This window comes from Balaenoptera ricei, chromosome X (assembly GCF_028023285.1).
Source record: "Balaenoptera ricei isolate mBalRic1 chromosome X, mBalRic1.hap2, whole genome shotgun sequence".
Classification (NCBI taxonomy): Eukaryota; Metazoa; Chordata; class Mammalia; order Artiodactyla; family Balaenopteridae; genus Balaenoptera; species Balaenoptera ricei.
The window spans coordinates 11904639-11929293 of NC_082660.1; the positions used below are offsets into that span (position 1 = coordinate 11904639).

A 24655-nucleotide genomic window follows, 5' to 3' on the forward strand; every position below is an offset into this window, starting at 1 on the left:
TGGTACTGGCACAAAAACAGAAACATAGATCAATGGAACAAGATAGAAAGCCCAGAGATAAACCCACGCACCTATGGTCAACTAATCTATGACAAAGGAGGCAACGATATACAATGGAGAAAAGACAGTCTCTTCAATAAGTGGTGCTGGGAAAACTGGACAGCTACATGGAAAAGAATGAAATTAGAATACTCCCTAACACCATACACAAAAATAAACTCAACATGGATTAGAGACCTAAATATAAGACTGGACACTATAAAACTCTTAGAGGAAAACATAGGAAGAACACTCTTTGACATAAATCACAGCAAGATCTTTTTTGATCCACCTCCTAGAGTAATGGAAATAAAAACAAAAATAAACAAGTGGGACCTAATGAAACTTAAAAGCTTTTGCACAGCAAAGGAAACCATAAACAAGACAAAAAGACAACCCTCAGAATGGGAGAAAATATTTGCAAATGAATCAACGGACAAAGGATTAATCTCCAAAATATATAAACAGCTCATTTAGCTCAATATCAAAGAAACAAACACCCCAATCCAAAAATGGGCAGAAGACCTAAATAGACATTTCTCCAAAGAAGACATACAGATGGCCACGAAGCACATGAAAAGATGCTCAACATCACTAATTATTAGAGAAATGCAAATCAAAACTACAATGAGGTATCACCTCACTCCTGTTAGAATGGGCATCATCAGAAAATCTACAAACAACAAATGCTGGAGAGGGTGTGGAGAAAAGGGAACCCTCTTGCACTGTTGGTGGGAATGTAAATTGATACAGCCACTATGGAGAACAATATGGAGGTTCCTTAAAAAACTAAAAATAGAATTACCATATGACCCAGCAATCCCACTACTGGGCATATACCCAGAGAAAACCGTAATTCAAAAAGACACATGTACCCAAATGTTCATTGCAGCACTATTTACAATAGCCAGGTCATGGAAGCAACCTAAATGCCCATCAACAGACGAATGGATAAAGAAGTTGTGGTACATATATACAATGGAATATTACTCAGCCATAAAAAGGAACGAAATTGAGTCATTTGTTGAGACGTGGATGGATCTAGAGACTGTCATACAGAGTGAAGTAAGTCAGAAAGAGAAAAACAAATATCGTATATTAATGCATGTATGTGGAACCTAGAAAAATGGTACAGATGAGCCAGTTTGCAGGGCAGAAGTTGAGACACAGATGTAGAGAATGGACATATTGACACCAAGGGGGGAAAACTGCGGTGGGGTGGGGATGGTGGTGTGCTGAATTGGGCGATTGGGATTGACATGTATACACTGATGTGTATAAAATTGATGCCTAATAAGAACCTGCAGTATAAAAAAAACAAGCAAAACAACTAATACTAAACTTTCATTGGGTTATTTGTATGGAAATATGTGAATATAAATGTTTCAGACATTACATGAAATTTCTAAAAATCTTATATTTGTATTTGTATGGAAATATGTATGGAAATATGTTAATATAAATGTTTCAGACATTAAAAAAAAAGATGTATTAATACATTAGCTGGGAAATTTTGAGATTTTTTTTTAAAAAAAGGTCAATGTTTTCATATTGTATGTCACTAATGTAATATTCTCTAGAGTCTCTCAAAATGCATCTTTAAATCATTCTCAGGTTCAAAGGAGGACTGCGACGATGTTGTCCTGGTGATTTTGCTGCCCAATGCTCGCTATCTGGCGTCTTATAGCCTCTCCCATTCTATGTTTCCTTCTTGGGTGGGGGGCCTCAATGGCCTCCCAATGGCCTAAGAAATTTAACCCATTCACCTCTGCTATTTCCAACTGTCATTACTTCTTATACTTAGAGTTTTTCTACCTCCAGAATTGGCTAAGAGATGACATCCTCTTCTCTCCTACTGAAACAAGCTCATAGACCCCCACACACAAAATTTTATGAAGGATAATTGGTTCCCATCCTAAGGGAAATAAAAGGGGTAGATGTCACACAGTGGAGACACTGCGTTTTTTCCCTTCAGGAAACCTTAAGAAAATCTCACAGCTGATCTATCCAGTGCCTATTTATATGCAAATTGGATTATTATATTTTCAATAGCCCCTGTTTTGATTTTCTACAAATCACACATTCCCACTCTTTACTCACACAAAACTCCAAAGGTTCCAGTCACTCCTGTTGCCGATGAAACACTGAACTGGTAATCTCTTTCCAGTTACTACCCTCTGGTCCCTTTGGACAATCCCCAAAATGCAAAATATGTGATGGGGAGAACTTTGAGGTTCTGCCATTCTCTTGGCTCACTCGTGGAAGGAGGGGGCAGCCAGTGAGCAAACAGAATGGGATGGAAGCCTGGCTGGCCTCACAACAGCACCCTCTTAGGTCTGGGAATTTGCTGTGCAAGCCTGGTATAATCCCAAATAAAAGTCAGCTGATAAAATTTTCCAAGTCAGAAAGTCCTTATGTTGTACAACAAAGAAACGTACGGTTATTTCTTTTAATATTTCAGCTTTTCCTAATAAGCTGGGTTCTGATGACTGATTTTCAGAAGTTAGTAACTACTTGATTATTAGCATTCTTTAAACCCACACTGGGCACTCTTTCTAAGAACTGCCACTTCCAAAATACTCTATCAGCCTGATCGTCAGGATGGCTGTATTTGGGGCGGGGGGGGGAAGTCATGGGAATTTGTGGAGTTTAGTAATAAGCAGAAGGAACTGGATTTGAAGTTCTCTTCCATACACCCTGATCTTTATAACTTACTTACAGATTTTCTTTTGGCTCTAAAGGGATTAACCAAAACCGACCAACCCGAGGTGGTCTCCATTGTACCTGATACAGTAACCAACCATCTGAGTTTTGCCTAGGACTGAGTGGGTTCCCTGAAAGCTTCGTTTTTACCTGAGGCTAAAATGGGAAAGTTCTCAGGCAAACCGAGGACATGTTGGTCACTGTTAGAGAAAAGTAAACAATGACTCAAAATCCAGGTGCCCAAACAAAGATGTGGAGACAAAGCAAATGAAGGTGAAAAAGGTAAAGGAAAGAGAGTAAGATGGGATGAGTATATATCACCCTAAATGATCACAGTGGCAGATGTGGACCACTGTTAGCTCTGAACCATAGTCCTGCTTGACTAGGGAATACTGTTGAAGCCTTTATTGGGTCTGCTCTGTCAAGCGAAGCAACAGTTTCCATGAACCTAAAGACCTTTGAGTAGAAATCCTCTGAAGAGAAGTTACTGTCCCAAGCTGATTCATTAGCACAGAAGAAAATTCCCATGCCAAGTGGGAATGACAGGGTGTACCTGAGGCTCCCACAGGGAGGCACACCTTTATCAAAAGGTGCTCAGATTAGGAAAACATGAAAAAGATTTCTGTTTTGATGAAGCATCCAGTTGACTACTGTAGATACAACCCATTCAGAGAAATGATAAAATATTTAAGAATTTCAAAAGTAAGTAGCTGTAAGGGAATTATCTTGTCAACATGAACCATCTTAATATTTATGTTGATGAATTTAAAAAATATTGCCCCATCATGTCAGAGTTTTATGATAAGATTTCTACTACCAAAATTACAGAGTGGGTTTTCTTCTGCCCAGAGCATCTGAGCAGATTGAAAATAGAGATCATGTCATTTCTGATTTGGAAAATGAATCGGTTTTATTTGACAATCTGCCATCACAGACTGACTCCTGTACTTATCATTACCTTTTTCTACAGCAAAATCAGATTGAGTTAGTATTATTTCCTCCCAGAATGATTAAATGAAACAAAAATTCAACCAGCTCAACTCGTTCCATTAGTGTTCTGGTTTGGTCAAGTCTTCTTTCCTTCTCGCCTCTGTTCCCACTCCTAATAGAATTGAGTGGTTTATTTTGACCAAGATATACACAGCTGGGTTTACTCAGATACCAACACTGCATGCATCGAATCAGGCAGAAGAGTGAGGGGAAAATATGCCAGAGTGGGCAAGAAGTAACTCTTACGCATGGCGTTTCTGTAGGACTACCGAGTGAATATTTTTCTGAGACAACAGTGGAATGATTCACGGCTGGCTTATAGCGAGTACCCTGATGATTCTCTGGACTTAGACCCATCGATGCTGGACTCCATTTGGAAACCAGATTTGTTCTTTGCCAATGAGAAGGGGGCCAACTTCCATGATGTCACCACCGACAACAAGTTGCTTCGCATTTCAAAAAATGGCAAAGTGCTCTACAGTATCAGGTAAGCTTCCTTCGGCTGGCCCCTGCTTCCTTCTCCATTTTTCTCCTGACCTAGAGCTGCATGATTCTGCAGGGCAAGATGTATATGAATATTATCCTTTGTGGTCTCTTGTTTATTATTTAAACTTAAAGTTGGTGAGAGTGCCAGTGGTTCCCATGGTCTCAGAAATGTAATTCACCATAACCAAAATATATTTGGTAGGATGGTGGGTAGGTGATGGTATCATATAAATATCTGCACAAATATGTTTCTATTTATTATTTTATTTTATTTATTTATTTTTGGCTGTGTTGGGTCTTCGTTGCTGTGCACGGGCTTTCTCTAGTTGCGGTGAGCGGGGGGTACTCTTCTTTGCGGTGTGCGGACTTCTCATTGCGGAGGCTTCTCTTGTTGCAAAGCACGGGCTCTAGGTGTGCAGGCTCAGTAGTTGCGGCTCGTGGGCTCTAGAGCGCAGGCTCAGTAGTTGTGGCTCACGGGCTTAGTTGCTCCATGGCATGTAGGATCTTCCCGGACCAGTGCTCGAACCTGTGTCCCTTGCATTGGCAGGCGGATTCTCAATCACTGCGCCACCAGGGAAGCCCCACAAATATGTTTTTGATTGGTTCAATAAAGGAAGTGCAGGCCCTTTCGTTCAATTACCACTGAGAATAACATACAAATTCTCATTTCAAATAATTATGCCATTCTATAGCATTTAAACACACACACACACACAAAGATTCAATGGCTCAGTATCGTCACTGACAGCATACTTTGAGCTCAGTGAATGGAAAACTGGTTCTAATCCCAGATCTACTTCTAACTAAACATGTGATCTTGATCTGTTAACTTTTCTTGGGCTTGAGCTTGGGATAGAAAATTTCTCAGATGCATTTTTGCTTTTTTATTCAAATATGATCTTCTCCAGAATATTTATCACCCTACAATCAAAATAATCACTCCCTTTTTGGAACTCTAATAATAGTTTCTCTGTGAATCTGTAAGGCTCTGACTTCTTCCTACCCCATATTTTGGCTACTTCTGTACACAAATATAGCATAAGAACATAGACTTTTGGAATCAGACAAACCTAGAATTAAACTGAAGCTTTGCCACTTACTAAGTTACATAAGCTATAACCTTCAGTTACCTTAATTGGAAAATGGGAAACACCATATTTATCTCAGAGTATTCTTGTGAGAATGAATTATATACAGCAGAGGTCAGCAAATATTTTCTGTAAAGGGCAGATGGAAAGTATTTTAGCTTTGCCGGTCAGACTGTCTCAACTCTGTCAGAGCTACTCAACTCTGCCATTATAGCACAAAACAGCCATAGACAATACTCAAACAATTAGGTGTGACCATGTTTCAATAAAACTTTATTTACAAAAACAGGTGGTGGACTAGATTTAGCTCTTTGGCCATAGTTTGCCAACCCCTGATATAGAGTAAATAAAAATACTTGCCACAGTTCATGACACAGAGTATGTTCTCAATAAATGAAATGATGGCTGTTTGCACTTTTAAGTTAACATTCTTTCTAAATAATAAGCTCTTTAAAGCCAAGATATTCGGATTTTGCATCTTTTGTAACCCCTCCCAAAGGGCCAAGACAGTGTATTGTATATGAGAGAAATCGAATACATTGAATAAATATTGACATTTTAAAGATCCTTTAAAGAATTCCGCCTTTCTCTCCAATCTTATTACCAAAAAAAAAAAAAAAAGACAGCTAGTGTCTTTGCAAATGATTTTCACAAGTTTGCAGACTCACCACCACCAAAACTGTATTTCACAACTCTATATACAATTTAGGTCTGTACTGTATATTCCATTCTTAACCCAGTAATTTCACAGCTTGCTGATGGCAGATAGCTGCAATGTCTTTTGGAAGGAAAGAGGCTGCTCATTTGTAAAAAGTGGCAAAGTCACTGCTTCCACAAAGAACCAGGGAAGCTTCCCCCACTTTATTTTTAAGAAACTTTACATTTATTTTTATAAAAATTTTTAAGGAAACACAGAATATTCCACATGGTGATGCATTTGGTGTAAGATGCAGTATTGGGCACAACCTAAGTTGATGTGACCTGATGAAATGGGACATATATAGAGCATGGTGCTGGGAAGGAGAGTTATAAAAAGCAGCACAGGGTATCAGCTGCTCCAGCTAACCCTCTGGGCCTTGGGTGGCATTTGCTCTAGTAAATACCTGGCATCATGCACTGCCGAAATAAAACCAGGGTTTTTTTTTTCCTTCTGTTCTATAAAGGTCCTTCCATTCTGGAACCATGAAGAATATAATGTTCCCGAGACTCGATCCAGAGGCAATTCTTCTATCTCTGGTTCCCAGTAGGCTCTGAAATACCCCAACAATTGTTTTGGGTTGGGTGGAGTTTGTCCTGTGGCAGGCTGGTTTAGACTTTCCCTTCATTGTGGGTATTCTATGAAATCAGGGGAGAGACCCTTGGTGTAGGAGAACTGGGCACGCCATTTTAGGGAAACACAGCTCTTGGCAGATTTGAATTGCAGGAATCTAATTACTTGCCTGGAAGGGTTTTCAATGAGCCAGACACTGTGCTGGGCCTAGAGATCCAGAGCTGAGTAAAATGTGGTCTCTGTCCTGGAAGGGCTCCAGTCTAACAAGGCAGGCAGACATAAGATAAATTGAGTAGTAGGAATAAATAGGGAAGAAGGAAAAGAAAAGTGGCTCTAACTTTGCAAACGAATTCTGTGACTCAAATATTGTTAGAATTTGGGGGTTGGCACCCACACTCCTGTTTACTTGAGTCACTGGACTCAATTTAACTAGAGGGTAAGGAGGAATTAGTGCTAATATATGCCCAGCTGCAGGTCCAACTCAAGTTTAAAGTACAGTTTCTGGTGTCTTAAAGGTGCTGGAAAGTCCTTGCTGATATTCCATTAGGAAGGACTTTCCCTCAACTCTCAGGTTCACAATGCAAATACCCCCAGGAGAGGGAATACGCTGTCCTCAATTCATACTAAGCCATAAAGAGCTGATACGAAATTTTCTTTCTGATAGTAGGTTTAATGTCTGTGAAGAATAGTGAGAAAGAGCATGTTGGATGCCTGAGAGGAAAAATCAGATAGGACGAAGAGAGTTAAGAAAGATAGAAGGAAGGCATACAACAGAAGTACCAAAGATAAACTCATGAATTGCCTCCACCTGACACATTTTAATAATTACTTCAACATTGGTCCACATTAAAAAAATAATGTTCTATGGTTATGTTTTGTATTTGAATTTTCCTGAAACCTAAAGCAAATGGATGGTAGCATTTCAGCCAGGAAAAATTATATGCTTTCTTAGCTTTGTAGGAGCAGAGGTAGAATTAACTCTGCATGGAAACCAAAGCCCAAGGCTTTGATGGCCAAACAAAACACAAAGAGAACTATGCAGCCCATTGACTTTATAACAAGCAAGATCACACTTCCCAAGAGATAATATATCTGTTTGCCAGAAGACAAAGATTTAAAAAAGGGAGTGACAGTAGGCCAGAAATCCATACATGTCCTGCAGATTCAAACACCTGAGGCACCTGAGTAAAATTTAAACAAATCTTTTAAATAGGAACCAAAGGTCTTAGTTCAGTGTTAGAAAATTTCTATCCAGTGATGCAGGACATAGTTTCTGATGATGAAAAAGTGTCAAATCTATTTCTGTCCACTTATCCTCTGATTTCTTTTCTAATTATTCACTTCCCTCATATGTTTGATCTTACTCTGTTTTCAAGTTTTTTGTTGACCCACCCCATTAAGTATTGACCATTCTTGACCAAAGTGTAAACAAGGACACACATCTTGCTTTGTATACCCTCTTCAGAGACAGTCAAATTCTAAATTCATATTACTTTAAAAGGCCTGAATCCACAGTGGAATAACGAGGTGAGCCTTGAGTATAATACATATTAGTGCTCAAACAATATTTAAGAAAATTTCTATCCAGTGATACAGGACATAGTCTCTGATGATGAAAAAGTGTCAAATCTATTTCTGTCCACTTATCCTCTGATTTCTTTTTTAATTATTCACTTCCCTCATATGTTTGATCTTACTCTGTCTTCAAGTTTTTTGCTGACCCACCCCATTAAGTATTGACCATTCTTGACCAAAGCGTAAACAAGGACACACATCTTGCTTTGTATACCCTCTTCAGAGACAGTCAAATTCTAAATTCATATTACTTTAAAAGGCCTGAATCCACAGTAGAATTACGAGGTGAGCCTTGAGTATAATACATATTAGTGCTCAAACAATATTTACTGAATCGAGTATAATGAATTGTAGTAGAAGTCAGGGCATCATGACCTATGGTGTGCAATATGAAAGAGAGAAGGAGAGGGTGAGCGTTTTTAAAGAGGAGCAGCTGATCTCACATGTCCACAATGTCTTTGCTAATATTTGTTTTCTTCCCTTACTTCCCACTGCTTCTGAGACTTTTCTGCCGAAACTCTGACTTTTATAGAAGCATAGGATTTTTTTTAAATTGAAGGTATTACAGAGCAAAATATCCTTGTTTTACTGATGAGGAAGTGACTTCTTTAAAAAGTTAAATGAGCTAAAATAATGGAGCCCATAAATAGGAAAGCTAGGACAAGAATCAAAGCTCTTGACTTCTATTTCAGAGCTATCATCTCCTACCCCACATTAATTCTTCATTTACTCCAACTCAAATCCAAAGACACAAACAAATACAACACCAAACGCATGTCATTTTCGAACCAACCTTTTGGGGACTCAATTTTCAAAGAACTAGTGGAGGAAGAAGGTAAGATTTAAGATGAGAATATAAAGTATCTTCAAATTTCGCAAATGTCTAAAAAGACTGTTTAAATTCAAGATGCCACAATTGACCTTCAAATAGGAAGCTCATTTGATAGTTTTATACAGCATGTATAGCTTATATAGCATATCTACTTTCTGAAAACTTTTACTATCCCAGGGATTAAAGGGCTGAAAAGACCCATTAAAGTTATTAAGTCAACTCCTTACCTTCAGGCAACCTGTTGAGAACTTACTCTATTTTTAAAGACCTTCAGAGAAGGAGATTTTATATTCTCTCCTTGGATCTTATAATAAGTTACTCTAACATTGTGCAGAAATTCCTCCTTATATAACTTAAATCATATTTGCTACAACTTAAATCAGTCGCTTTTTCCCACATCTGTTAACATGATAAACAAATGGCTACCATTTTTAGAAGGATGGAGGGATTACCTCACTGTTTTTGTTTCATTTTTGAAAATGAAATACATTTTCATCCCACCAGAGTTAGTGGACATATGTTTAGTCACCAAAACTATGTTGCTGGTTTAATTTTACAGTGTGTAAAATCAGCACCAAGATGTTCTTCATCTTGCAGTTTTCAGCTCGCTGTATGGTTCGGGGTGCCTACTCTGAACCTTATGATGTTGAATGTTATCCTGGTTCCTTCTGATACTATAGTAGACTGGGGTTTTAGAGTCAAACACCCTTGGGCTAGGGTCTCTGGCCTCAGAACTAGCTGTGTGACCTAGGGAAAATTTGTTCTCTCCCTGAACGAACCTCTATTTCCTCAGCTTTCAAAAAGAGATGATTTGGTTAAAAGCTTTAGTAGAATACACTCTATGCTATATGCATAGATAGTCAAAAGTGGCATTGCCCTGTACTCTAGGGCCCTTGGTATTTTCTTGTAATTTCATGATTGTGCTTTCTGTCCCAGTCTTTAAGACAAAGAGTAAACTGACCAGGATAGATCCCTATGATCTCCGGACATTATTGTTTGCCTTCAGTGTCTTTTTATTTTACTGACCAGGTACCTAGGGGCCCTATGCTACCTGCCAACTGCATAGAGTTCTCCAAACAATAAATAGTTATGGGATTGACCCTCCACAACAGCACCCCGCATCACCAAGACGTCTGTGCCCCTCATCATCAAACTTTATCTGACCTGAAACTTATTCCTTTATGGTGTTAGAGGTGATTTACTTGTTAATTCCTTTTGATTCAATTCATAATTGCAGGTGTTGATGATTCAGTGTCCCACCATCCCAGTAGTATCTGAGTTGTCATAGAGAACTCTTGGGGATTGACATGCCTTCTACCTCTGATGATAGATGACAGGCACCACCGAGAGTAGGTGGGGTGTAGATTTCTAGACAGACATCCAACAGAGCTCCCCAAATAATCCTGTCTAATGACCAGCTCTATCCATACACATAAAAGGCCAACTTTTCTAACATAGCCTCCCACCCTTGACTCATCCTACAGCCTGATACAAGAACTTCAAAGATTCTAACTTTAGCTATAGAATGATTTTTATGGCATAGGAAAAAAGAACATTCTTTATTTAGATGTCAGAGCTGAAAATAGAATGAACAGTGAACTAAGACCTGCCTAAATGTTACCAATGGTGATACTTTGATTATCTTACTCTCAATTGTGATGAGACATGTAAGCCCATATTTTCTATTAGAAGGCAGCTATGCAAAGCTGTGATTTATTCTCTCTGTGCATATTTGGACCATGTTTATCTTTATATCCTATAATCCAGGCAAAATTACATTCTCATTTTCCAAATCTGTGTCCAAATCCTCATTAGTTTTGGGACTTGACTTAATGCAGTAATTAATGACTGTAACATAAGCGCCCACATCAGAATTAAGCAATGAGGCTTCAGAGAAGTGCTGGAAAATGCCATGGAAACCACGATTCCCTTCTTCCTAGGGCAAGGAAGGTTGGGAGGGTGGGAGGTGCTGGCACGCATATATGCCGGTGGCTTCAGCAGGAGCTGAGCTAAGTGGTGCGGAGGGGGCACTTTTGGACAGTGGTCCTCAAAAAAGATGCGTCTGATGGTAGAAGCATTAAAGTCTAGAAAGTGTGCTCTGTACATGACAGACTCTCTTAAAGCGCTGGAAAGCTCTGCTGAGCTCCTGATTGGGTTCAGAAATACACAGACACTCAAGGGCATAATACTGGTTCAAACACAACAGAGTAAGGATTTTACCCTTGTTTGAAGGAAAAAAAGGGGGTTATGCAATGAAATACATGGCAGGCGGCATGACCACTTTTCCTTGACTGTTTGCCTGATTGGACTAGCAATAGCAACCAGTAGGTTTTTCTCCATTTGGAGGTAACTTTCCACTGCATTAATATTCATTACAGTTTGCTCTGAAGGTGATGGTGCAAAGAACAGAATACCAAGAAGGTAGCTTAGGGCATCAGGAGCGCCACACCTCCTTCCATCATTTACTGTATCCTCTAGGTTCAAAGACCAGCCTCTCTAACCCCATCAGTTTATCATTCTGAGTCTCGGTTTCCTTACTATAAAATGAGATTGAACCAGGAGATGAGATGAAGTCTGAGGCTCCTTCTAGCTCCGTCATAAGTCTATAATAAGTCTCAAAATGATCTCTTTCCCAAACCGCAAAACTCCTTCTGGATGAGGAAATAAGAGTGGGTCCTTCATGTCCCTTAGGGTTTGGGAGTCAGCAAGAGGAGATTCTGAATTGTAAGGTGCCTATCTCAAACTACTTTTGGATCTTTGAACCTTTTTCTCCCAAACTGAATATCTGAGGAGAGGAACTGACTTTGGAGTGGGGTAGGGAAGGTTGGACTACCTGTGGTTTAATAGGCAGCCTTATAGTCAACATATAGTTTACACCGTGACAAATACTTAATACTGAGCTCCCTATTGAGAAATTTCCCAATCGCAGATTAGATCATTTGTACCCTCTGATTCAACCAGCAGGAGTATCCATGAGATATTATTTTAGAATGTGTTCATGAATTATGGGTTTATATACTTTCAGACAATTATACAAAGATGGTTGGCTAGGATAAGTATTAACTGGATATGTAAGACTAAAGGAAATCACCTGGTAGATTTGAGCCAGCAGAGTTCGAGGGCTAGTCTGCCATTATTAACCACCTGAATTTTCCTGTGGCAGGAAGCCAAAGGAAATTCAGAGGTCCTGGTGAGCCTGCTGAACTTATGTTGACGTGGGCCTCTGCCTGGTCCACAGTGCTGCTTTTCAAAGGCTCCCTGGATGGCATTAATCCCAAAATAAACACAAATAATATCACCATGGCTCTTATGAAACGCATGAATTACTTTAGTGCATTCTCATAGCACATAATTCAAAGGAAAGACACTTCATTTTAAAATGGGAAAAAATTGTCTATCCTCAAAGCTCAACAGTCTTTCCAATAAGTCTATCCTTGCTTGTGGCATTTAAAACTACAAACCAACATCTGATACAACATTTATCATTGGACAGTCACTGAAAGACAATTAAGGACATATATAATTATGTGAAATTCTACACGTGACACACACTCAGAGCAAGGCCGTCCCATATGGGATTGATCGTCCCTTTCCAAGGACAGCAGAACAAATGTTTTATTTGATGTTTCATTTTAGTGGAGATAGTTTGCTAAATTTGAGCAGTTAGATGAAAGATAGAAAGCAAAAAGTGAGCTAAGGGATTAAAGACAACACTATGGGGGTGGGGCAGATGTCAGTTCTGAAGTTCAGGAGGACTTGGGTTCAAATCCAATCTTACTAAGTGACCATGAGAAGTCACTTACTTTTTCTTTGATCTGCAGTTTTCCTCAGTCCCCGATTCATACTAAATGTTCAGTGAATGTCATAATCACCCTGGGTTGGCTGTAGGATAAGGGGAGGGGAGTGGCGAGACAGTTCTCCCCGTTCTTCCTAACCCGTACACACGGACATTTCCTTACTCAGTACCTGTTACCCTCAGGCTCCACTCACCTTCCATGAGTCCCAAGCAGATGACTACTCTCTGTGCCTTGGGTTTCCTTCCTTTGGGAGGTATAGCGCTCCTAGCAGAAGTGATAGTTGCATCTTTTTTTCAGATAATGGCTTGGGCCCCCTCTTTAGCTGCTTGTTAAGAGTCAACTAAGGAATTGTGCTTGGTTTCAAAGTGTTATCTAATCAAGAATGGACCATCCTATCATCTGACCGAGACTCCGTTCTCTCTCCAACCTTTGCCACCAGAAACAGTGGCCAGCAACTCTCCGCCAGTTACCACAGCAGAAGTCTTAGTGCAGCAAAATACCAGCAAAGTAACACAATTTTGCTCTCAGCTGTCAGCAGATGAAAAGTTACTTTGGTTTTCTTAAAACCATATCTGCAGTTCACAAGCACTTGTTCTTTTTCTCTTTCACCAAAAGTAAAATAATCCCAAATAAAACATTGCTATACAGTGCTATTCCCTCTTTTTTCACCTCAGTGTCACCATTAAATACCTGTGAACTGAGGCAATAGAGTGACTGTGGACAAGTCAGTTGTCATTATTTTAATGTGCAGGCTAATAACATTTTACCTTCATGAATATTTGGTTGTATAAATAAATGCTAGCTGTGATATGACTGAAATTTAAAATGTAACTAAACTGTGGGCAGAATTGGTTATATGAATCTTTGATAATTTCAGCTCTTCTTTCTGATGGTGTTCCATTTAGCCCTCTCCCATTCACCACCTTCAAAACATTTTTGTTCAGGAAATATCAAAACATTTGGAAAAGTTTTAGCTGCAGATTTATCAGTCGCTCTCCAAGTTGAATCCAATCCATATTTGGACTTAATTAACATGGGCCCACCATATGTGTGCACATTTTCTGAAGCGACCAGGCACAGATGGGAGCAGATATTGTATTTCTGTCCTTCCCAGCTAGTACTGCTCAATGCATATGGGTATTTTCTGTGATGCCTTTATAATGTTTGGTAAACGTGGACCTTCCTAGTCAGCCACTGGCATTTTAATCAGGGGAGAGGAGTAGAACAGCTGACGAACCGGCAGTGTTGCCATTCATCTCCTGAAAATCCCAAGGTCAACATGGAAAAACAGGTTTTATATTTATTTGGAATTAACTAAGGGGATAGAGTCTAACTGCACAGCTTACGACCAACCTGGGGTTTAGTTTCAGCCCTAGACAATACTGGAAAAATGATTTCTCTCTGGTGTCCTAGCCACAGGGTTCCGAGCCCCATTATCCACCTAGGTTCATCCTTCCGCTTGATACTCTCAGTATCAAAGTCTGCTCTCAGGGATATCCGTAGGGAACCTGAGAATCTGTCAACTCATATACACAAAGGAAGAAACGACTAAGGGTACTTGAGACACTATACTCTCCCTAGATTTGCATCTTCATAGTCACGGAAGCCTTTAGCTAAATGTCTATTAGCTCATTATACTTGGCAGCCATGAATTTTCAACCTTTACTTATATAAACAAGCACAGCCACACTTCATGCCTTGCCTGCCTAGCCAAACTTGGACCAATTACTTTTGTTCTCTGTGGACAAAGATCCTTTCGCGGGTACCTTGAGTTTTGATTCAGGATCATCAAGTGATTATCGCAAGTCATACTTTCCTGACAGACCCAAAGGGCCCTCTCAGGACCTAGGTCTGGAAGGGTAGGTTATCTGCTCTACCCAATCAGTGTGAGCGCTTATCTAGGCCCCAAGGGAGTCATGAAAAGCCTTTTACTTGATTTAGTTCAGCTATGTCTGATTTACATAATCTGGAAGGATTCTTTAAATGAGAATTTGAAAGCAACTTTAAAAAGTTGAATAATAAATGCAGAACTATTGGGATAGACTCCATTAAAAGAATATATGTATGTACACACACACATATATACACATATATATTAATAATATCTTAGTAATGTTAAACTATGATCTCCTTCAAGAGAGAAACTCTTATTTCAAGTGTCTGATAAGCATGACACTCAATAAATGCTTGCCAAAAATTGCTAAATGGATGTACTAGATCACAGCCCAGGTGGAGTTCTGTTTAACACGAATCCCTCCTCACTAAAGACCTGGAGCTGGTCTTCCTGCACGCTCTGACCTCCTCCCTGCTCAGTACCAGGAGCTTTTGTAAATTTTTAGTTGGGGGTCATCCAGTGAATGTTGCAGCCACCACCCCAATTTCCTTTGAAATTTCTCAGTGGCTGATTTTTCTAGTCAGAGACCAGAGACAGCGCCCTGAGTACAGTTCCACTGTCTACCTTTGCACACTCGTGTGTGTTAATAAGCATCTGGTCTGGGTTCCTCTCTGCTGTACCTTCCACCCCTCTTAGCAGCTTTCCCAATTTTCTAGCCACACCCACCATATTCTTGGTTGCCAACGAACTGACCTTGTTTTTACTGCCTTGACCTTACCAGCATGCCACTCCATGGTGACTGAGGCTCGTGATTAACCCCCCTTGTCTCACTACCCCCGGTCCAATCACTTAGAAGCCTACTTGAGCCTCATTGTCCGGACCTGGTTTCAAGTAGAAAGTCATATTTTCCAAAGAGAGTGCTAGAGCTACTGAAAAATCACAGACCCCTTTTCTCAATCCCTTCCTATTTCCCTTTCAAATTTTTCTCCTTTTAGTCCATCACAGGGACAGTAAATAAAAGTCCTCCCTTGGGACATGCTGAAGTAGAGCTTCTTAACATGTGCTCCACAAGACCAGCATCAGTTTACCTGAGCTACTCCTCAGGAGGGCCTGAGAACCTGCATTCTCTACTAAGCCCTTCGGATGACACGCCCACCAGAATTTGAAACCCATGGTGCTAAAGGAGATCTTGATCAGACAACCAGCCTGGTGGGGTCTTTTAATCCAATGACTCCTCTAACTCTTCCCTCCCTCTCCCCATATGTGTGAGTTGTATAAATGATGCACATTTGGGACTTTCCTGGTGGTCCAGTGCTTAAGACTTTGCCTTCTAATGTAGGGGGTGCAGGTTTGATCCCTGGTTGGGGAGCTAAGATCCCACACGCCTCGTGGCCAAAAAACCAAAACATAGAACAGAAGCAATATTGCAACAAATTCAATAAAGACTTCAAAAATGGTCCACGTCAAAAAAATCTTTAAAAAAAAAAAAAGTGATGCACATTTAACTTGACTTCTAACTTGCCCCACGCTAATTTCACTTAAGGTCTAGGTAGGTTAGGAGGACACTCTTGTTCAATACATGATGCATCCTGTCAAATATCCCTGACATTAGAATGTCACATGGTTTAGAGATTTCCAGGTACACCTGAGAGGAAAGCGTCAATAGACCTACATTGTACAGTAAGGCTGTCCTTATGTTCTTGGAGAAAGAGTGGATAGCATTCTAGGATGTTGGATGACAAAGCCCTATGGGGGCAACAAATATCTCACCTATATACCCAGACTGCCAGAAAGTTCCAATTTTAAGAAGCATTATTATTTGGACTTAAGGCTTTCATCATATTCAAGAGTGGAAATTCACCTATAAGAGGAAACCTTCATGCTGGTCACTGTCACTTACAGTTTAGAATCATAGAAATTTTGAGCAGGATGGGGTCATGGGTGAGGAATGAGGCCCAGAGATTTAGTTAAGGTCAAATTGCTCTTTCTCTGTAAGCCTGGTCCACCACCCAGGCCCCCGGATCCCCAGTCAATGGTGCTTCTCCTCTGTGAGGTGGCCAGGAGAGGCTGGAGGAGTTTTTAAAAGGAAAAGTCATGGGAAGCCGGGATGCCTGCAGAAAAAACGAAAGGTCTACAACCTATTCTGCTAGCTTCACAGACAAAAGAGGATGATAACAGATTCTTTTTCTAAGGAGGAAACGTGGTAGAGTGGAAAATAATAAATAAACTTTGACATCAATTAAGGTTGGGTTCAAATCTAACTTTGGTTGCTTACTGGTTTTGTGACTTTGGGAAAACAGCTTAACCTCTCTGAGCTCCAATGTGCTTATCTCAAAGACAGAGAGAATGCTGTGTGCCTCGTGGGATGGTACTCCATGACTGCAAAATAATGAGAGCACCTGACCTACAGCAGGTGCTCAGAGAATGATTATCAATACTATCGACATCACTTGAATTTTTATCTTTCCTTATTAAGTATTTTAATCCTAAAAGAACACCATAGGTTCTATCCCCTCTGATATTTCTGTGTACTGCTAGGGTTTGCAGTGTGCTACACAGAGTGTGCTAAGCATGGTCTCTGACAGAGGAACAGCAGCAATATGCCTGAGACTCTTGCTTTTCCTGAAACACAGAAGTATCCCTTCACCCTTCCTTTCCAAACAAGACAGGCTACTATAACCATCAGAATTAACTCTCTCAAAAGAGGACATTGGCAATCTTTGCCTTAAGCAGGAAGATCCCTAATGACAATTCGTAATTCCACCTGAAAATTCGTTTTCTCTTCAAATGGCTTTTTTTCCCTCAAGAATCTTTTGCTGGGAATGGACTTCCACTTCTAATACTGAGTGCCTTATGAACGAGTAGTTGCTTTGTGAGTCAAGGAACCTCCTGTCTGCCATGACGTTATAAAGTTAAGTGATTAGTCCGTATGCTTCTAGCAATAGGAGAACAGTCCTGGCCGTGGACCCAGCTACCTGAGCAAGGCTCAAGGACAGGTGGACAGGGCTTCGGGCTTTCCTGCAGCTTGATTTGCCTTATTTCTAGTTCCCACTAGAAATGCTAGCAACTTACAGAAAGGGCCAGGCCAGCTTTCTGGCTTCTTTTGCCAGTCTGGGAATTTGGCAACACCCCGTGGGCTCAGATGACCCTTCTTCTCTTCTAAATCCTTTGTCCTTTCCCATTTCTGCTGAATAAAAGCCTTAAGTTCTCCCACAGAGCTTGAGGATGAAGATACATTCATTTGCTCAACAAATATTTATTGAATACCTAATCTGTTCAAAGCATTATTTTAGATGGTGAAAAAGAGAGAGTTGTAGCCTTTGTGGTTCTTGCATAAGGGAAGAACCTTGCGTAGGAGAGAAATAAGTAAATTAAAAAATATATTTGATGTAAAAAATTATAACATTAACTCAGTTTACAATGTCTGCATCTATCAGTCTTTTAAACTTTAAGTAAGGTGTAAACCCAAGAGCTGGTTTGATGGCAAGGTGAACTGAATAGGAGAGTAGTAAGGAAGGGGAGGGAGATTTGGGGGGAAGCTGACTTCCTGTGCTTTGTCTTACCCTCTTGCCTTTAAAATCAAAATGTTCACTCAGCCTTCTTACTCTCTATAAAGAAGTAGGGCCTCTATAAGGGAACTTTATTCCTTCCCTGTGCAAACAGGAGCAGGGGCGCCCTGAGTGCATGCATGTCACCACAATGACAGTGGGGGATGCGTGACAATGCTTCAGGAAATGAGTTCTTTAAGAAAAGTCAAATGGAAGATGGGTGGCCTCAGCTCACTGCCTTCACACGCAATGGCCTTAATATTTTAGATGGTGAGGAAGAGGAGAGCAAATCTGACATGCTGTAGGCAGTGTCTGCTAGCAAAAAATCTGACTTTCAATAAAAATACTTAATTCTGTGAGACCCCCCCCCCAAAAAAAGATGGAGAGCCAGAGTAAAGGGGATAAAAATAGTTCACATTTTAGTATATGTTGTATGTGTCAGTCTTATTTGGTGCAATTTCTGCATCTCTGTACAAAATAATATCGTCTCGTTCTTTCCCCAAAACTCATGTTTTTAAATTAAAAAATAGCTTTTAAAAAAAGCAGTGGTGGTTACTTTTGAAGGTTCTTGACTGAGAAGAGAGCACATGGGAATGTTCTGGGGGTGATGGGAATATTCTAAATCTGGTCTGGGTGCTTGTTAAACAGGTGGGTATAGGTGCAAAAAGGTATCACGCTGTAACTTAAGATTTGTGTATTTTTAACTGTGTTTAATATATACTTCAATGAAAAGGAAAAAAATAAGTAAAAGGCAAGTCTGAGTTTTAGGCCTGCAGATGTGTGGTACACTAGACATCATAAATTATGGGCTGTCTTGGCCATGAAAGAACTGATTAGATCTTTCCAATCGCTTCCCATTTGCTCAGCGGATGACGTGATTTAGCAAAGTGGGGAGCTGTTAACTTGCCTCCTTGTTACTGGCACCCATTGGGTTCCCATACAAAACCTACCTAGAAAGGAAATTAGAAAAACAAATAAGGAAGAAGGGAAATACCCACTGAGTTCTCAGCTGAGACAAAATTCAGAGAGAGTTTCATGCTCATTGGGAATTTCTCTCAGGGGGGTTTTCCATGGCTGTTAATAGTTTTGACCCCAAAAATTCTGGGTTCCTATAGGATTGTTAGATCTGCCACAAAGGCAGAAATATCATGTCTGAAGCCTCTTCCCCCTAAATAAATGTGAAAAGTTCACTTCACAAAAGAATTGTATTCAGCAAACCTATGATTAAGAATACTAAAATTGGGTTGTTTCCAATAGCAAACAAAATACAACTGAATTTCCTGTTGCATGTTTTTAAGCTGTATTCATTTTTGCTATTATTATTTTCTAATTTCTCAAAAGTAAACTTTTCAAAATCATAATGAAATTTCCAAGTTTTCTAGTTTTGATTCACTTAAACTATACACATGCCCTCTGATTATTTTTATATGATGGACATATTTTTGTTTGATGTAAATATTTCCTCTTTAAAAAAATAGAAAAGAATAAATAGATTCTTACTGTGTTAGTAACAGTTTTAAACCCACGGATCCTTTTGAGATTCCCCTCCCTTAATAAAGTGTCAAATTTTTTAAATTTTTTGATTATTAGAGATTTTCATTTTGATTCTTTTACTCTTCCCTTACTTTAAAGAGTTCATGGCATTGATCTCAATAAAATAAAATCTCAAAAAAAAAAGTCTTTATGCTGGGAAGAAATTTAAATATCTTTAACTATATTTATACTGATATCTCTAAATGAACTCCACAACTGACAAAAATTATTTTTCCTGTCTAAAATGTTATTTTAACTCAGATGGTTAGAACCCAAAACTATTGTTTTTCCTTTAGAAACATGGTATTTGTGTTCTCAGAATAGCTCAGAGAAGGTAGGTAATTTATTTAGCAATGAAGGTGAAATACTGTATGTTTGTGGCAAAATTTTAATAATAATAATATAATTATAATATAGCAAAACATTATTGAATAAAACATAATTTAATAATTTTACCCTTCAGCTATTGTTTGAAGAAAGGCATGTTTAATTACATAAAGACGGACATCTTAGAATAGCCTACACTTGTCAATATAGATAATGCAGAATGAACAGAGTAAAAAAAAAAAAAGAATCATCCCACCAACCAGAAATATCTACTCTTAATATAGTGTTGTGTTTACTTCCAATATTGAAAACATATTTACATAATTGAGATTATACTGCACTGTTTTGTATCTTGCTTTTCCCAGTCACTGTTGTATTTTGATGATTTTGAAGACTGTCAGCATGGATTCTTTGTCTAACCTCACTTCAAATCCCAAATCTTTTCTTTCTTTAAAATAACTGGGCCACTCTTTTTTTAATTTTGTCTTGGCTTGTATAGAAAGTATAACATGAAGCTGAGAAAGGAAAGAGAAGGGACCCGGGAGGGGAGAGCATGACAGAAAGGGAGAGTTTAGGTAATGGTGTAAGAGTTAGAAGGGTCTATGGATAGAAAAGATGTTTGAGAGAAAATGAACAGAACTTGGAGCAGTGAACTTCAGAATAACATGGATTCTAGTACTAGAGCTAAATGGCAATAAGCATCATTTGATCCTACCCCATCATTTGGTGAGGATGCGTGTTTACTGAGTTTAAGGTCTTGCTTTGGGGACAGAGGCAGCTGGAGGCAGTACCTGAAAGGGAACACAGGTCTGCTGATGGGAACACAGGTCTGCTGATTCTCAACCTTAATTTCCTCCCTTGAATCTCTGAGGTATAGAAAAACTGAAGAGCAAGAGGTGTGTACCATTTCCTTGAGGACTAAAAAAGGAAATAGTAGAAAAGAGGTGGTGGCTTAATCAATATCCTGATAAAAGACTTAATCAGAGCTGGCTGGAGCTTGGAAAGTTAAGGAAAGGGGGAGCATAGTAGTCCCCCCAGGGTGCAGAGAGGAGAAGACTATGTATTTATACAAGCCACCATCCTCAAATGGTTTTGTTTTTTTTTTTTTAGATCAAGGATTACCCGCTCCAGATTTGTCAAAATTCTAGAATGAATGCTACAATGTACAACTGACCTATCCATGTAGTTAGCAAATGAAAAGATACTGAAGTATTTGCCCACCTGATGGAAGGAGAGCGAATACTTATCACAACCAATTACGCTTATCACATCATTTATTGTCTTTGAAGCAAAGCCCACCTGTCCAATTCTAAAGCAGTATAAACTTTACGTCTTTTGGACATCAGTGTGTGTAAGAAGAGCCCACGGTTCTTGTTACACTATTTCTCAGTGCTCTTCTTGATTCTAGAATAAACTTGAAACCAGTGCCACTGGGGAGATGAGACTCAGAGGCTGGAAGATGGGAAGTGGAGAGTATGGGGTTACAGCAAAATTCTATAGTATTTTAAAAATTTACCAATGACTACTGTTCATTTGAAAATTAGAAAGCATTGTCCTGAGTGAGAGCTGAGACTTCAGTACTTGAATCAGTGTCACTCTGCTTAATGCCAAATGTGTTTTTGGTTTGCTTCTCAAGAACCAGACCTCAAAAATTTAAAACTTGTTTTTAAAATTTTTTTTCTCTGCTAAGGCTCACCTTGACCTTATCCTGTCCCATGGACTTGAAGAATTTTCCAATGGATGTCCAGACGTGTACAATGCAGCTGGAGAGTTGTAAGTCACTACTACTGAAATGACCACCTGCTTGTTTTAACCAATGACCTGGTTCTTTCAATGTGTCATTAAGGAGAAAAAACCCGTAAGACTCATTCTCTACCTACTTAACAACTCCCGAGGTCCTTAAGGGAAGGACAAGCAAAAGTGTGTGTGCATGTCTTATATCCAATAGAGCGAAGACCATTTTTCGAGGTAAAATGCCAAATAACTTGCCCTTCCTCAAAAAATGAGCCTTATTTAGTAAGCTTTTCTTTGAAATGAAAATGTCTCCTGGGAAAATTAAGATTATTAGTCATTTAACCTCTATAATGAATCACATTCTAGTCAGTAAATTGTATTTCCTTCTATCTTAATGCTTGTATAGACCTTCACCCCAAAGGAATTTTGGCAGGAAGGGATAATTGATTTGAGGACAAGACGCAGGGGCCTTAGCCAGAGGAGGATGCAAAACTGAGGGGCATGAGATGATATGGAATAAAGGCATCTCCCTTAGATGGGCAATGGATAGCCAAAGGCCTGGTGAAGGGAATAGAAAAATGCTACTACTTTGTCCCCTTTATGCCGTGGCCCTGATGCCACTGAAATCTTTGACATGTGCCATAAGTTGCTGATGCCTCCAAGGTAATGGGATTTTTAGACAGGAGACATGAAATTTTTTCTGGCTTGCTCTGTCAGTTTCTCTGTTTGTAAAATGCAGGGAATAATAAGTGCTACTGACCTACAGGGATGTTAGGAGATTTAATGAGGCAGGGGCAAGAAAATACTTTTAACTTCTTGGTTTAGAAAAATAACAAATGTAAAAAGACATATCAACTATTATTAAAAAAGAGGCGGTGACAGGGTTTCCTTCTGATCATTTAAAATCACTGTAGATTTCCCTTGAAACTTCCTACAGAAATAAACAAAATAATGAAACATCCTTGTTTGAAGAAGTTGTCAGGAATAAAATGAGAATTTCTGGCTTACAATAGGCTTTATATATTCACCTTTTCCCTATTGCCCCTTCTCTTGAGAAGACAGTTAAGAAAAACTTTTCCCTACATAATGATTCCTTCTTTGTGGCTTCTCTACTGCTCCCACCTCTCCCCGGACTCAACCCAACGCTTAGTTTCTCTATAAAACAGCAACCATAGCTGTCCTCTGAGGCTCCTCCAAGGCTTAAAAACTCCAATTAGTAAATATGCTTGGTCCTTGCAGGACCTAGAAGTAATGAAATCAAAGAAGCAGTGATGTGTTTACCACTGACTTTGACTGTGAAGGGTGGGAATTGCTCTTTACTTTTCTACCCTCATATTACGTCCTCCTTCCCCACATCTTTACCTCTTCTGTTTGCCCCCAGCTGGGGTTTCCGGGTGGCTGACAAGGACTATTATTGTAGTGGTCAGCAAGAAGCCGACCAGACAAGAATAGGGGGTGTTTGGCAAGCTTCTAGTATTTGGTGGAGATACCCAAGAAGGGCTCATGCAGCACTGATGTGGAAGAGATAGGGTTGGCCATTCTCTTTGTGGACCATCAGTGCTTATACGAAGTCCCCTTTGTGATTCCTTGCTTGTTTTTATTTTCTGGCTTTGAATGGAAAAGGTGGCCCAAAGAAAGAGGAAAGTAGATTCCAAGTAACTTTGCCATTGATTTCTGGGTAGCTTTGGTGAGTCACTACCTTGCAGTAAACAAGAATAAGAATCTATAAACTTAATAAACTTGCTGAGGTTACTGGCCAGCCAAAACCTCACATAATAACCCTTGTCCTCCTCAATCTCCTTTTAGAGTTCAAATATAACAAATAAAGAAAGAGGGGAGAGAACTGATGCCTGAAAAAAGAGTAGCCTTCATTTCCGGGGTGTAAAAAACCCAGAAGCCCTTGACATAATGACCTAGTTAGCAGGAGCTTGGAGACTAACAGCTAACTTTGGTTTACTAAACTGATAACAATCTTACTTTGGATGGTTCAAAAGTCATATAACAATATGACTTTATATAACAGAGAATCTGTTTTACTTCACATTAATCACTGTGATGTGTGGGCCCCTTTAGCAAGACACTAGCACAAATGAATATGCTTGATTTGCATATCCCACAGCTTCCTCTTAGGTTACCTGCCTATAGCCTTCCCCACTTGCTAAAGTAACTGAGGATTGACCATAAGGACTTGAACATAAACTTTCTCAAAACAAAGCTAATAGACCCTAGGAGAGGGGCCAAGTTTGCAATGGAAATATTTTAAGCAGGCCTGTGATAAATCCATTCTCTTTTTTTTAAAAAAAAGGAATGCTTTTCATCTGAAATACTGAGACTGGTGCCATGAACTGCATTGTCTTAATGGATATCCACAGACACAGCTCTTTCAAGTAAAGACAATCTTCAAAGGATTTTTGTTTGTTTACTTGTTTGTTCTTCAGAAACACTGAGTGGATAGAGTGGGCAGAAGAAAAATGGACTTTATAAATTCCATTCTCCCATTACACAGAAAAAAAAAATCATTCAGAAATAGCTTGCTGTCTTCCATTTCTTTGGCTCCAATGACATGTAGTTGTCATGATGATTGCAGCTCTTTTATTAAAAAACGCTCCTGAATTGACTGAGCATGTCTGCTTTAGATGATTTCCTTGTTTGTTTCTTTACATGGCTAGACTTTCAAGCTTTCTTGGAAAGATGCATTCAATTTTTCACTCTGATTTGTTTACTCCAGTTGGGTACACGATGAATGACCTGATATTTGAGTGGTTAAGTGATGGTCCAGTTCAAGTTGCTGAAGGATTGACCCTGCCTCAGTTCATTTTGAAAGAAGAGAAGGAGCTCGGCTACTGCACAAAGCACTACAACACTGGTAAGTTTCCTTTGAGCTGCTAAACCCAAGTGG

General features: G+C 39.4%; 1 protein-coding gene across 3 annotated transcripts in view; it reads left to right on the plus strand.

Annotated features, from left to right (window-relative positions):
* The window catches only part of GLRA2 (glycine receptor alpha 2), a 190496-nt gene that overhangs the window by 57691 nt on the left and 108150 nt on the right, over nucleotides 1–24655 (plus strand). For all 3 annotated transcript variants that reach the window (XM_059910774.1, XM_059910775.1, XM_059910776.1), the window contains exons 4-6: nucleotides 3996–4219; nucleotides 21713–21795; nucleotides 24485–24622. In XM_059910774.1, the coding sequence (XP_059766757.1) occupies nucleotides 3996–4219; nucleotides 21713–21795; nucleotides 24485–24622 (445 nt within the window). The remainder of the gene's footprint in view (nucleotides 1–3995; nucleotides 4220–21712; nucleotides 21796–24484; nucleotides 24623–24655) is intronic.